The 12,836-nt window shown below is 40.9% G+C and overlaps 1 protein-coding gene across 3 annotated transcripts in view; it reads right to left on the reverse strand.

Annotated features, from left to right (window-relative positions):
• The window catches only part of GAREM1 (GRB2 associated regulator of MAPK1 subtype 1), a 192,400-nt gene that overhangs the window by 30,331 nt on the left and 149,233 nt on the right, over window positions 1–12,836 (reverse strand). For all 3 annotated transcript variants that reach the window (XM_087439113.1, XM_014781316.2, XM_004422430.3), the window contains one exon: window positions 8,805–8,935. In XM_087439113.1, coding sequence (XP_087295239.1) covers window positions 8,805–8,935 — 131 coding nt within the window. The remainder of the gene's footprint in view (window positions 1–8,804; window positions 8,936–12,836) is intronic.

Consider the following 12,836-nt stretch of genomic DNA (forward strand, 5'->3'; position numbering starts at 1 on the left):
ACCAGGAACTAGGGCAAGGATGACAAGCACAATGGCAACGATTTAATTTGTGACAGTGCAGTAGAGGTCTTGCCAACTGGTAGTTTTTCAGAGGAGGTCTCAAAACTTCAGTTAACAAAGGACAACAACAACAACAACAAACACTGGGCTGTCTTCAAACAACAACAATTAACCTTGCAATTGTATCCAATTTATCATTCTGAATGAGTCTTGAAAATAAATGACATCTGACTCATTGTAAGGAAAACATGCAATTTTTAAAAACTGGAAAGTAAAAATAAAAATTGGCTACCTCTAAATACATTCACTCTTCATTTTTAAAATTCATTCTTACACCTGACAAGATTCAGGTTGCATAGTAATGGATAATTTCTGATCTCTATGGAATATAGGCAAGAACAAGGCGGTGAGCTAAAGGCCTCTGAGCAGCCAAAAAGATGTGAATGTTGTTGATGCTGGGCTTCTAGAAAAGCCTTTAAGGACCTTACCTCAGCATACTTACTCCTATCTAATCAAAACTCTATTCAACTTGGTTACCAGTTTCTAGCCCACAGAGGAATAGAAGTAGAAATTAAAACTAGAAATATAGACTGTTAAGGCAGGTATTCTAAGAAATACAAGAGGCAACAAGCAAACAAAAAATTAAAATGAGACCATAAAACACCAAATTCTCAGGGTTGTGGGACTCTCCATATAAAGGCAAAAAGTCATACACATCTCAGGAGATGAGGACAAGTTTAAGTTTTGTTTAAGCACTTCTCTTTAAGATGGCAGAAAAGTGCAATATATTTTAAGAAACTGAAAGGAAATGACAGTCATTTTGGACAGAATTTTTGTTAGAATTCACAGCTACCCCCAAAGCTGGCTACCTAGAATTACTCATGCTCTAAAGGCTCCAGAGGAGGTAGAAAATGCCAGAGCACATGATCCCTCTCCATTTTGAAAAAAGTCACAGGAAAAACCCGCCTCTCTGATATTATTATAAACTTACAACATGAGGAGGAGATTCTGAATTGTCAAGACAGAAATTAGGAATGGCATTTTAAACTAGGAATGCTGGTTATGACTAAACAACACTCCTTTTTTTTTTTTAGTTTGTATTAGAGTTGACAACTGTAACTTTTTTTTTCTTTTTTTAATTTTTTGTTTATTGCAGTAACATTGGTTCACAACACTGTTCAAATCTCAGGTGCACATCACTACACTTCCACCCCTGCATAGACCACATCATGTCCACCACCTAAACACCAACTACAACCCATCATCACACACATGTGCTGAATTATCCCTTTCGCCCTCCCCCCTCCCCGCTTCCCCTCTGGTAACCAGCAATCCAGTCTCTGTCTCTATGTGTTTGTTTATTGTTGAACAGCACTCTTAAAATAAAACAAAACAACAAGAAAACTCCCCAAAGAACACAAATGTTTCAGCACCACTGTTTTGTACTCCTTTGCAGGACCAACCATAGGATGGCCAACATATGCAGAACCAAGTCTACCAATAAGCTTTTTTCGTCTTTTAAAAGACAAATATGACCATAGAGTAAAATAATTACAAGAGTAGAATCATGGGCAGCCAAAAACCTCTCCATTAATGTGTTTTCAACCTTGTCTGTAGTTTGTTCTGTTAAAATGAGTAAAGAAAGTAACAGGACATATGGTTTATTTGTTAACTATGTACGGAAATAAGATACAGTCTAACTAGTTCGCAGAAGGGGAAGATTATTTCTTCAGCAATTTTTCAGATGGCAACTTTAAAAAGGGTAACTAACATGTTAAGATAAAAGGCACATGGATTGCTTCAAATCTATGACTTCAGGAAAAAACTGGCTGATTCTCAGCATCTTGGAAGCCTTGGAAAAAATCCCAAGTTCAGCCTCAAGTTGCACAAATCACATTGAACTTTAGAACTCTTGCTTATTTATTCAGCAATGCACTTTAGCCACTTCACTGTATCTTTAACACTGTTTCAAGCAACAACGCAAGAACTCAACTCTAGTTGTTTCTCTGTTAATACTTGAAAAATTCTGGGTTAATACTTTACAGTGGCACTTTTGAAGGGGTTCTTTTTGACACATGCTGTCTAATTAGACATTGTACTGATACTGATAGAGAGAAAATATCAACTTGTAGGATTTTATTTTTAAAATATTGGCATCATACTCTGGTATGAAATAAGATCTAAAAATCTGCATGTATCACATTCATAAAAGCTGCCAAATCCCTTGTGTCAGACCATAAGCATTTCAGAAATATGAGAGAGAGAAGGATCTGGCTAGGTAATAATTATTGAACACGTTTATTTAGATTTTTAAAAAAGAAAATGAATTAACTGTGCAAGCTATTGTGTCACTGTGAAATGATATTCTAATCACAATTGTGAGCCTTATCTCAAATCCACAAATAGAACTGGAGGGAGCAGAAAGATGACTGGACTGCATTAGGAGACCTGCATTTGCTGCTAAGTTGTTTTGTGGCTTCGTATGAATCAATGAAGTCAGCTAACATGTTTCTTAGTTTTCCCATCTGTTAAAAGAAGTAGGGCTAGGCAATGTATAAGGGCCTTTTCACATCTAAAATTTGATAATTATAAAAACTCCAAATCTGTAAACTTTCTAGTCCTGCTGGATTATTTATATTTTATGATTTTAATCTTGGTCATGTTTCTCAGTATTGAGAAGCTCAGCTATCGCTTAAGTTCTCTGAATCTTATATGACCTTTTTTCCTATTAAAAAAAGACAACCCTGAAATCTTTGCCCCACCACTATGCCAACTCTGCCACTAGACACTGACACCCCTGCCAAAAACAGGTGCCAAACCCAGTAATCAGGAGCTGATATGCAGGTGACAGGACTGTCAGCTCAGCTCCTGCCCCAGACCACATGGTAATGTTCTTAGGAGGTCTGTGCAAGCTGAGGTGGTGACTATGCTCCACATCTGACTGAAATCTCACAGTTCCCAAGTGGGGCACTTTCCCCTGTTGAGACAATGCAAACTTGTTATTTTGCCTCTGGGGAAATCTAGGCTGGAACAGCTGAAAGCTTGAACCTCACTAGCTGGAATGAAAATAGCAACATTATAGCAACCATACTAGGGTATTTGGGCTCTCTCAGATTTGAGAGCAGTAATTTGACTGTAGAAAGCTTCTGGGCGACAGCAGTGAAGTGGGGATGCCTCTTACCCACTTAAAGAGAGCTGCACGCTACCCAATGTCAAATCGAAGGCTGCCCTTTCTTCCCTTTCTCTCCACAAATGTCACAGAACTTAAATTAAGACTAAACTTGTTAGTCATTATTTTGATGGCAGAAAATATATGTGTGGGAAAATTTCTCATCATTACTGGGCTATGTCTGAAAGACATTTGAAATAATTCACTAAGTACTGGTGTGATAAGTTTCCAAAAAAGTATTTGAAATGAAGGGGTGTTCTGAAACAACAAGAAACAGCTACTGTGTACTGAGTTCTTCACATGAAGACACTGGGTATAAAGTACTAAATAAAAAGTAAGTGAAATAATCTGTGGTGGGAAATTTTTTAAAAATGTGAAACTTAATTTAGTGTAATGTTATGTTTTGAATCAGGGGTTGGTGAATGTTTTCTTTCAGGGCCAGATAGAAATAATTTTAGGCTTTGTGGGCCATATGGTCTCTGTTGCAACTACTCAATTCTGCTGTCACATCATGGAAGTAGCCACAGACAACACTAAACATATGTGGGTGGCTGTGTTCCAATAAAACTTTATTTGCAAAAACAGGTGGCTTGCCCCAAGGCCATAGTTTGCCTACCCCTATACTTATACACTTGCAAAGCACTGGGGCGCATCACTTTATTTAATTCTCATGACAAATCTATGTGGTGGGTAGTATCACCCGCATTTTACAGGTGAAGCCATCTGGGCTCAAGGGGTCATGTGACCTGCCCATGGTCACAGTCAAAGCTTGGAGCTGGGGTCTGAACTCAGCTCTGAATTCAGAACCTGAGCTACCCTACACAGTCCAATGTGCTCTTTAGATCACGGCTGCTTGTTTAAAGAGAGATGTAGCCTGAAAATGGTTGGTGTGGCTATTTTTCTTATTAAAGGTAGAGGAACGAGCCTCTAGTTGGGATGGCCAACTCAGAAATAGGACATCTTCTGACTTGGGAAGTAAACATGAGAATAGAGATGTGGTTGATGAAAAAATTGAAAGTGGTAATTAAGAAAATGCCTATTACAGTTAAGAACAAATATGTAGGAAAACAAAAACAAAATTCTCACCATGGAAACCAAAAACTGTACAGATAAAGAAACAAAATATGAAAGAGGCGGTGACTGCTGTTCTAAAAATATGGCATGCCATCAGCTTTGGAGTGATCGGGGGAAATGTACACAAATAATCAGAGGCAGAGGTTACCTGCCATGTATTCTTTCATTTTCTTGACATTCTCATCTCCCATTTTCTGTTCCTGTCACCTCAGTTGTCCATTCAAATGGACTGACTTAGATTTGAAAAAAACAGCTACTCCTGTCATTTCCTTTATTAATGCCTAAAGTTCAATTTCAAGCATTTCATACTCTACCAGCACTCCTATTTTGCACCTCACTTTCTTCAACATAACCACTTTAGAAGTTCCTTAACTCTACCAGGGTCTCCAGTTCTCAATGGGGTTACACTTCTTGTATTCACACTTCCTTACCCAGTGAGGAGTCTGTGGTTCATCACTACCTGTCACTCTAGGGCATACTTCATCCAGACCTTTGCTTATCTCTGTCACGCTCATCTGGTAGAACCCCAAATCTGATTAAACCCAACTCTGTCTGCTCTGTACCTGTATCCAGGTAGCTGAAGATGGCTGGAAGAAAAAAAGGTTGGTGTTGAGTAATCTCCCTGGAAATTTACCTTGACAAAGCTCTGGGACCACCCTTCTGTACTTCCCTAGTAAACTTACTTTCCTGGTCTTTCAGCTGATTATTATTTCCTTCCTGTCAAGGCTACCACAGGCCTCCATTTTCCTAAGTCTAATGGTTAGTTCCCAGTCCTCATCTAATTCAATCACTAACTAGCATTTGACACAGTTGGCCATTCCTCTTTGAAACGCTTTTGTCATTTGGCTTCTGGGACACCGCATGCTCTGGCTGTCTCTCTATCTCACTGCTATTCCTTTCAATCTCCTCTTCTAGACTCCAATGCTCCATGTTCCAAGAAAGATCTCTTCTCTTCTTTATCCAGACTCTAGGTTAGGGTTTCTCAGCCTTAGCACTATTGACATTTTGGGCCACATCATTCTTTGATGTGGGGGCTGTCCTGTGCGTTGCAGGATGTTTAGCAGCATCCCTGTCCTCTTCCCACTAGGTGCCAGTAGCAACTGCCTGTCCACCAAACTGTGGCAATCAAAATTGTGCCCAGACGTTGTCAAATGTCCCCCGAGGGAAAAAAAAAACCCTACTTGAAAACCACTGATATAGGTAAACTCAACTACTCCTGTGGCTTCAAATGCCATCTAGGAGCTAATGAACCCCAATATATACCCCCAGCCCAGACCATGTCCCAAGCTCCAGACCTGTGTATCAACTGTCTCCTCATTATCTTTATTTAGAAGTAGTATCTGTACTTGTTTATTTTTCTGCAATAGACTGTAATCTCCAAGCAGGTAGAGATTTGCATATCACTATTTACCCCCAGTGCCTAGAAGCCTGCAGGACATAGAGGAGGTGCTCAAAATATATCTGCTGCTTGAAGAATTAAACACTTAACAGATGCTCTTATCATGCTTCATCTCAATTTGAACTTGTAAATATATATGTGAATATATACACAGACCTATATTTCTTTGTTTCAAATTATAATTATGGCTTTTGACTATCATAATTCCAGTTAGCTGCCAATTCTTAACTGCGAGTCATCAAATGTTTATTGTCTTGGTCTAATTTATGCTGTATCTGAAGTGGAGATTAGAGGATGAAGTTTTTCAAGGAGGCTTAAATTCTGCTATCTTTTAAAAAATTGCCTCCTGGATAATAGCTATATTTATAGTATATTTAATATTATATAATATTTAATAACATTTATAATAGCTATATTTATGAACAAGTTGTATTGTTTTTCACTTTTTTCTCTCTCTCCAGGGGAACTAATAACCAAGCATACCATTTCTTTACACCATTTAGCTCTCACAGTAAGCACTGCATTTAAGTATATGCACACTATCATCAATTTTTAAAGAAAACCATGACTTTCAACATTGTTTTTTGGGTCCAGGTAGTTTCCAGACATCTTTTCCATAAATCTCCTCAGTTTATTTATTTACTTGCGTGTTTACTCACTAAGCACACAGACTTTTGTGTACTTCTTTATGCAAATTTTCTGAGGTTCCTTTACCAATACTTCTTTGAATAGAATTGAACGGTATCTTAATGATTAGTGCAAGCTGAATGTGATGGCATCTTAAAATTTTATAGGTAATACACTAGAGCCAGCCCTGGTGGTCTAGTGGTTAAGATTCGGGGCTCTCACCACCAAGGTCCAGGTTCCTTTCTAGTCAGGGAACCACATCACCCATCCATCGGTTGTCACACTGTGGTGGCTGCATGTTGCTGTGATGCTGAAAGCTATGCCACCAGTATTTCAAATACTAGCAGGGTCACTCATGGTGGACAGGTTTCAGCGGAGCTTCCAGACTAGACAGACTAGGAAGAAGGACCTGGCACCCACTTCCGAAAAAATTGGCCATGAAAACCCTGTGAATAGCAGCAGAGCACTGTCTGATATAGTGCCACAAGGTGAGAGGATGGCACAAAAAGACTGGGAAGGGTTCCGCTCTGCTGTACACAGGGGCACCAGGAGTCAGAATCGACTTGACAGCACTAACGACAAAATAGACTAGAGATATTAAATATTTATGTAGGCATGGTACAGGAACTCAACTCAAATCCAGTCAGCTCTATGGCTGCTATAAGCTTGTACTCCATAGACTTATCTGTACTTTTGAACTCTTTTTTTAAAAAAAAACTGTGGTAAAATACACACAAAATTTGCCATCTTAACCAGTTTTAAGTGTACAGGTCAGCAGTGTTAAGTATCTTCACATTGTTGTGCTTAACTTTTAAATGATATCTCTAGTATATACATTTTAATCAATAGTCAATCATGATATTCTGTTTAAAAAAACTATCAAAATGTATTGTTTCAGTCTTATTCTTTCAATTATTGATGATTTAATACAAATTCACAAAAATAGCTGCTAGAGGCATCTTTTAAAAATCTTTTACATGAACAATATGCCACAAAAGACTGAATGTTACATTTTAATACTTGAGGAAATCTTAAAAATCATAAAAAAATTTTTATGCTTGATTTCTCATCACTTATCAGTAAATAAAATGTTTTCAGAAATGAGTTTCTGGTGAATGAATCTTGCTGAGTTCAAAAATGAACATGTTCTCTGGGGCCGGCCCAGTGGCATAGTGGTTACGTTCTCGTGCTCTGCTTCGGCAGCCCGGGGTGCGCAGGGTCGGATCCCGTGCGAGGACCGACACACTGCTTGTCAAGTCATGCGGTCGCAGGCGTCCCACATAAAACAGAGGGAGATAGGCACAGATGTTAGCTCAGGGCTAATTTTCCTCAGCAAAAAGAGGAGGATTGGCAACAGATGTTAGCTTAAGGCCAGTCTTCCTCATGGAAAAAAAAAAAAAAAAAGAATATGTTCTCACAAATCTTCAACGTAAATGAATACAAGTTGTCTTGAAGACTCACAGACTGGACCACTGAGGAGTTACAATTATAAATGTTTTTGAATATAAGCATAATTTGGTTAGGAAAGAATTTTATAAAACACAAAATCTCACCCATTTTAATAACAAAACCAAAGAATGTAGATTATAGCAGCTGTATTTTAGAACTGGAAGAATGACTTAGCTTAGCCAACCAAATGGGCAGAACCACTGCTCTAATCAGGAGGCTGTCGTGGGCCTTCTCCCCTTTCCTGAGGCGTGTGGGTGGAGTGACTCACCCACCAAGACACTGTTGCATTCTTGGGCTAAGATACCACATAGTCTGTTTTTCACATAGCGTGGATTTCTAAGAAACAGGCATCTTGCCCCCTAAATCTTGAAATGTTCAGAGAACATGACTTAGTTGAACTTTCTGCTGACATGAGGTGAAGCACAAAATCCTTTCAGGGCCTGCTCTGGAAGTCTCTCTTTCTTTAGATAAGTGTTTCGTATTGGATTCATCATATGCCTTTTGCTTGCTCCTATAAGAGGAGCATCCAGCCTCACAGAAGATCTGGCCAAACAACTGTTACCTATTAGGGAATAAAGGCCAAATTAAAAAAAAAAAAAAAACATCTTTTGAGCTGCCTTAACAGTTATGCTAGCAACAGATAATGCTAAATAAGTAAAGTAACCTGCCGGGGAGTCAGGTCAGCCACAGCACATGCAGTTCTTTTTTTTTTTTTTTTTTTTTAAAGATTTTATTTATTTTATTTTTTCCCCCCAAAGCCCCAGTGGATAGTTGTATGTCGTAGCTGCACATCCTTCTAGTTGCTGTATGCGGGACTCGGCCTCAGGATGAACGGAGAAGTGGTGCCTCGATGCGCACCCGGGATCCGAACCCGGGCCACCAGCATCGCAGCGCGCGCACTTAACCACCAAGCCACAGGGCCAGCCCATGCAGTTCTTAAAAGACCAGTTTTGGCCACTGACATTACTGACCCATTAGGAAGAAGGAACTCTCCTCCGAGGCACAGATGGGCACTTACTGTGCACACAGCACCCTGAAAGTTAACTTATTTTAGTGAGGATAAATATTTGGTTCTTCCAGAGCTACCTTCACGTTGAATGTTATTTCCTCCATGACGTACACGCGTTCGGGAAATGCTTTAGCCACCTCCTCCACGCTGTTGAAATATTGCACTGGCTCCTTTATATCTCGGTCTTGTTCCAGCAGCTTGAATTGCCCTAAAATACATGATAAACGGAAGAGATGTGAGATGTTTATGCTGGACAGCTGTCACCGTGGCGACAGCATCCCCCTTCCTCACTCCCACTCTGTGTCAAAGGCTTCTGATCATTACCATTTTAAAAAAAGTTACCACGGCAGAAGGTTTCCTTAAACTAGAATATATATTTAAAAATCACTTAAAAATGAAAACAAACGTGTTTTTTTTTTCTTTTTCTTTTTTGTTTACATTTAGGGTTTATTTGTAGAGGACCAAAATGAAACTGAAGGGATGCTTGCTTGTAATTTGATCTCAAAGTGAAAACTTACTCTGTTATAAATGGTTGCTCATTTTGTCTTTAACAGTAAGTCACCTGGTCGTTTAGTTGTAATAACGCCCACACATATTACATTCTAAAACCAAGGCTGAGTGGCCTGGGCAACTAATTTTTTAAAATTAGTATTTTAAAAATTTGCAAAGAGAATAAACTAATATAGTGGACCCTTGGCTTTCACAGATATCCTTGGTTTCAACAGTACGTGGGCGATGCTGAGGGCTCACGAGCTGCTATAATTTGTGATGTCCCTGTGGCACAAGAGTGCAGCCTGAGCACAGAGAGAGGCTGGGCTAGGGGCGGGCCGGGGTGAGGGTGAGGAGCCTCCTTCCGATGAATGAGCCGCTGGGTATCTGGAGCAACATGTGGCTTCCTTCTCTCCTTATTGCTGTCTATGAAATGCACGAGAGTAGAATATACTATTATGGTATCCATAATTTGGGGAATTTTTGAAGAACTTTGAACATATTCCTAAAAATGTCAAGGATCTATTATGTTGTTTATACATTTTCAATATTTATACCACTGCTACATTCTAAAGGAGTTGTCAGTTTAGAATAAAAGACTATATATAATCAAATCAATGATATAGTGTTTCTTAGTAGTCATTTTCTGAATGATGTTTACAATACAGCACTTGAGAAACTTGAAAAGGAATTAAAAGCTATTATGAGGCGGATTTCTCAGCATGTGTCCATGAGGCATCAGGCAGAAACAGGAAACTTTCATTCATACTCTGAACATATTTTTTTTTTAGCATCTCTTAGGTGGAGGCATTATTCTAGATGCTGGAGATAAATCAATAAATAGACCAGATAAAAAATCTGTGTCCTCCTGAAGCTTACACTGTAGCGGGAGACAGATGGTAACACAATAAATGAGTCAGGTTTATGTTAGAAGGTGAGAAGTGTTATTAAAAACAGGGCAGGGTGAGGGGACGGAGAGTGCAGGGTGGCCAGAGTGGGTACGGCTGAGGAGGTGACCTTTGACATAGGGGAGGGAGTGACGTGTTTGGTACCTGGGAGTTGAGTTGTTAGAATTCTAAACGTAGGCAACAGCCTATGCAAAGACCCTCAGGTGTATGGGAGGGTGCCTGCCTGGCAAGCTGCCAGTGTGGCTGGAGTGGGACGAGTAAAATGTTAAGAGGAAGAGAAAGAAAGCCAGAGAAATAACAGGTGGTCAGATTGTGTACAGCTTTGAAGAACTGTAGCTTTCCACCTGAATGGGATGGGGAGCCACCGGGGGTGTGAGTGGAGAAGAGGTGGTCTAACCAATGTTACAGAAGGATCCCTCTGGCTGCTGTGTTGAGAACAGACTATAAAGGTGAGAGGTGCAGAGGGAGAGACACCAGTTAGAGGGTCCTGCAATAACCCAGGTATGAGATGGCAGTGGTTTGGAAGAGGTGAGAAGGTGTTAGGAGTCAGGCCTGAGCAGATGGAAAAACAAGAGCTGCCATTAACCGAGATGGGCAGGTTTGGGGGGGAAGGGGTCGAATCAGGAGTTCAGTCTGGTTATCATGGTTGAGTCTGAGATGTCTATTAGACATGCAAATAGAGATATCTCCAAACCTCTCAGATGGCCATATAAGTGTGGAGGTCAGGAGAAAGGTCTGACCGGAAATCATAAATCTGGGAGTCGTCAGCACATAGATGATATTTAAAGCCATGACACTTTAATGATGATGACCTCGGGCTTAAGTGTAGACAGAGAAGAGGTCGAAGGTTTGAGTACTGGGAGACTGAGAAGGACTGGCCAGAGGAGTAAGAGAAAAATCCAGAAGGGGCGCATTCTAGAAGTCTGGTGATTCGAGTGCTTCAAGGAGAAGGAGTGACAGTGATGTCAAATGCTGCTGACGAGACTGAATCGAGGACTGAGAACTGTTGGATTTAGCAGCTTGTATTTAATTGGAGACTTTGATACGGGCAGTGACACAGTGACACTGTGATAAATGCAGTTTGGTCAGGCCAAAAGCCTGACCGAACTGGATTTAAGAGAGAATGAGACAGCAGCGCTGGGAATAACAAGAATGGATACCAGATGGTGTTTTGGGGAGTTCTGCTACAAAGGGGAACAAAGAGATGGAGTGGCAGGTGAAGGGTGGAATGGGATCTGGGAATGTTTTTGTTTTCCTTAATATGATGGGAGAAGTACCAGCATATTTGGATGCTGATGGAATGACCAACAGATGATGAGAGGAATATCCTTGAGCAGGCAGGGGGGACCTCGGAGTGGAGGAGCTGGCCTTCAACAGCAGTTCATCTGTGAGGAGTTCATCTGTGATGAGTTCAGTGGGAGCTGGTGGAAGCTCCCTTTTATTCTTTCAATTTTTCCAGCAAAAGTCAGAAGAAAGGCATCAGTTGAGAACAAGGTTGAGAGAGGAGGTGCTGGAGAGTTAAGAAAAGATGAGAAGACTGTAAAAAGCCCAGTGAGAGTGAATGACATAAGATGACTGCTGGGCAGCCGTTAGTTCCCACTTGAGGCTCGTGGTCATGAATTAAAAGGGAAACCAAACAGTACAGTTGTGTTTCTCTCCAGCCAATGTCTGACGCAAAGGTGCAGGCACAAAGTGGGCAGAGATTTGGACTCAGCCAGAGTTGTGGAATTGCCCAGTGGGTATGAGACGTGAAAGAGGGGCAGAGGAGTCAGGATGCATGCAAGGGAATGAATATGACAACTGTCCATGGAACTTGAGGTGGACTCAACATCTTGGGAGGGAGAGAAGAGGATGGAAAAAGTAATGAGATCAATGGATAGAAGGCTCGGATGGAGTTGATTTCTCAACCCTGGAGGGAGTGAGCTCAAGAGCCAGGCAGAGGAGAGTGGTCAGAGAGTGGCATAAATGCAATTGAGATAATGGAGGGATGCAGTTAATGATGATGACACCCTCTAGGGGGCAACAACGGGCGGTAAAGGCTGAGGTGGCCAGACGCTAAAGGAACTGAGAAGCCAGGGATATTAGGAGGATTGTATATGTACGTATTGAAATCCCCAAGAATGAAGAGAGAGCATTGCTGGCGAGAATGGCAGTGAGCCAGGAGTGAGAATGATGGAGAAATGAGGGAGGAATCCTAGGCTTGTTACCCCCCTGTAACAACAATGGGGTAGCAGGTGATACAGTCTGATAACAAGAGATTTAAAGCTGAGAGTTTTTAGGGAGGAGTGAAGTGGAAGGGTCAAGGTAGCAAGGAAGAGCATAGAGACTACTTAATCTCCTCAACTTTGGGGCACAAAATACAGAGCGGCCATCTGAGAGGGCCTCAGGGGAGTAGTGTTTTCAGGGCATATCCAAGTTTCCGTTAACAAGATAAAAAGTAATTTCAGAGAAGAGTTTAAGAATATAGGGATTTTGCTGGTGAGGGTCTTTGATGCAAGAGTTTTCAGGAGTTAAGGGGTAGGTGATAAGGACAAAAAATGCACCTAGACATGATATAACAGCTCATATACGTTTTAGAAGTGCATAGGAGTATAAATAACACATTCGAAAATACGGTCTTGGGGCCGGCCCGGTGGCGCCAGTGGTTGAGTGCTCGAGCTCCGCTGCGGTGGCCCGGGGTTTGCCGGTTTGGATCCCGGGCGCGCACCGACG

The sequence above is a fragment of the Ceratotherium simum genome, chromosome 14 (genome assembly GCF_057802395.1).
Source record: "Ceratotherium simum simum isolate JZ-2026a chromosome 14, ASM5780239v1, whole genome shotgun sequence".
NCBI classification, from domain to species: Eukaryota; Metazoa; Chordata; class Mammalia; order Perissodactyla; family Rhinocerotidae; genus Ceratotherium; species Ceratotherium simum.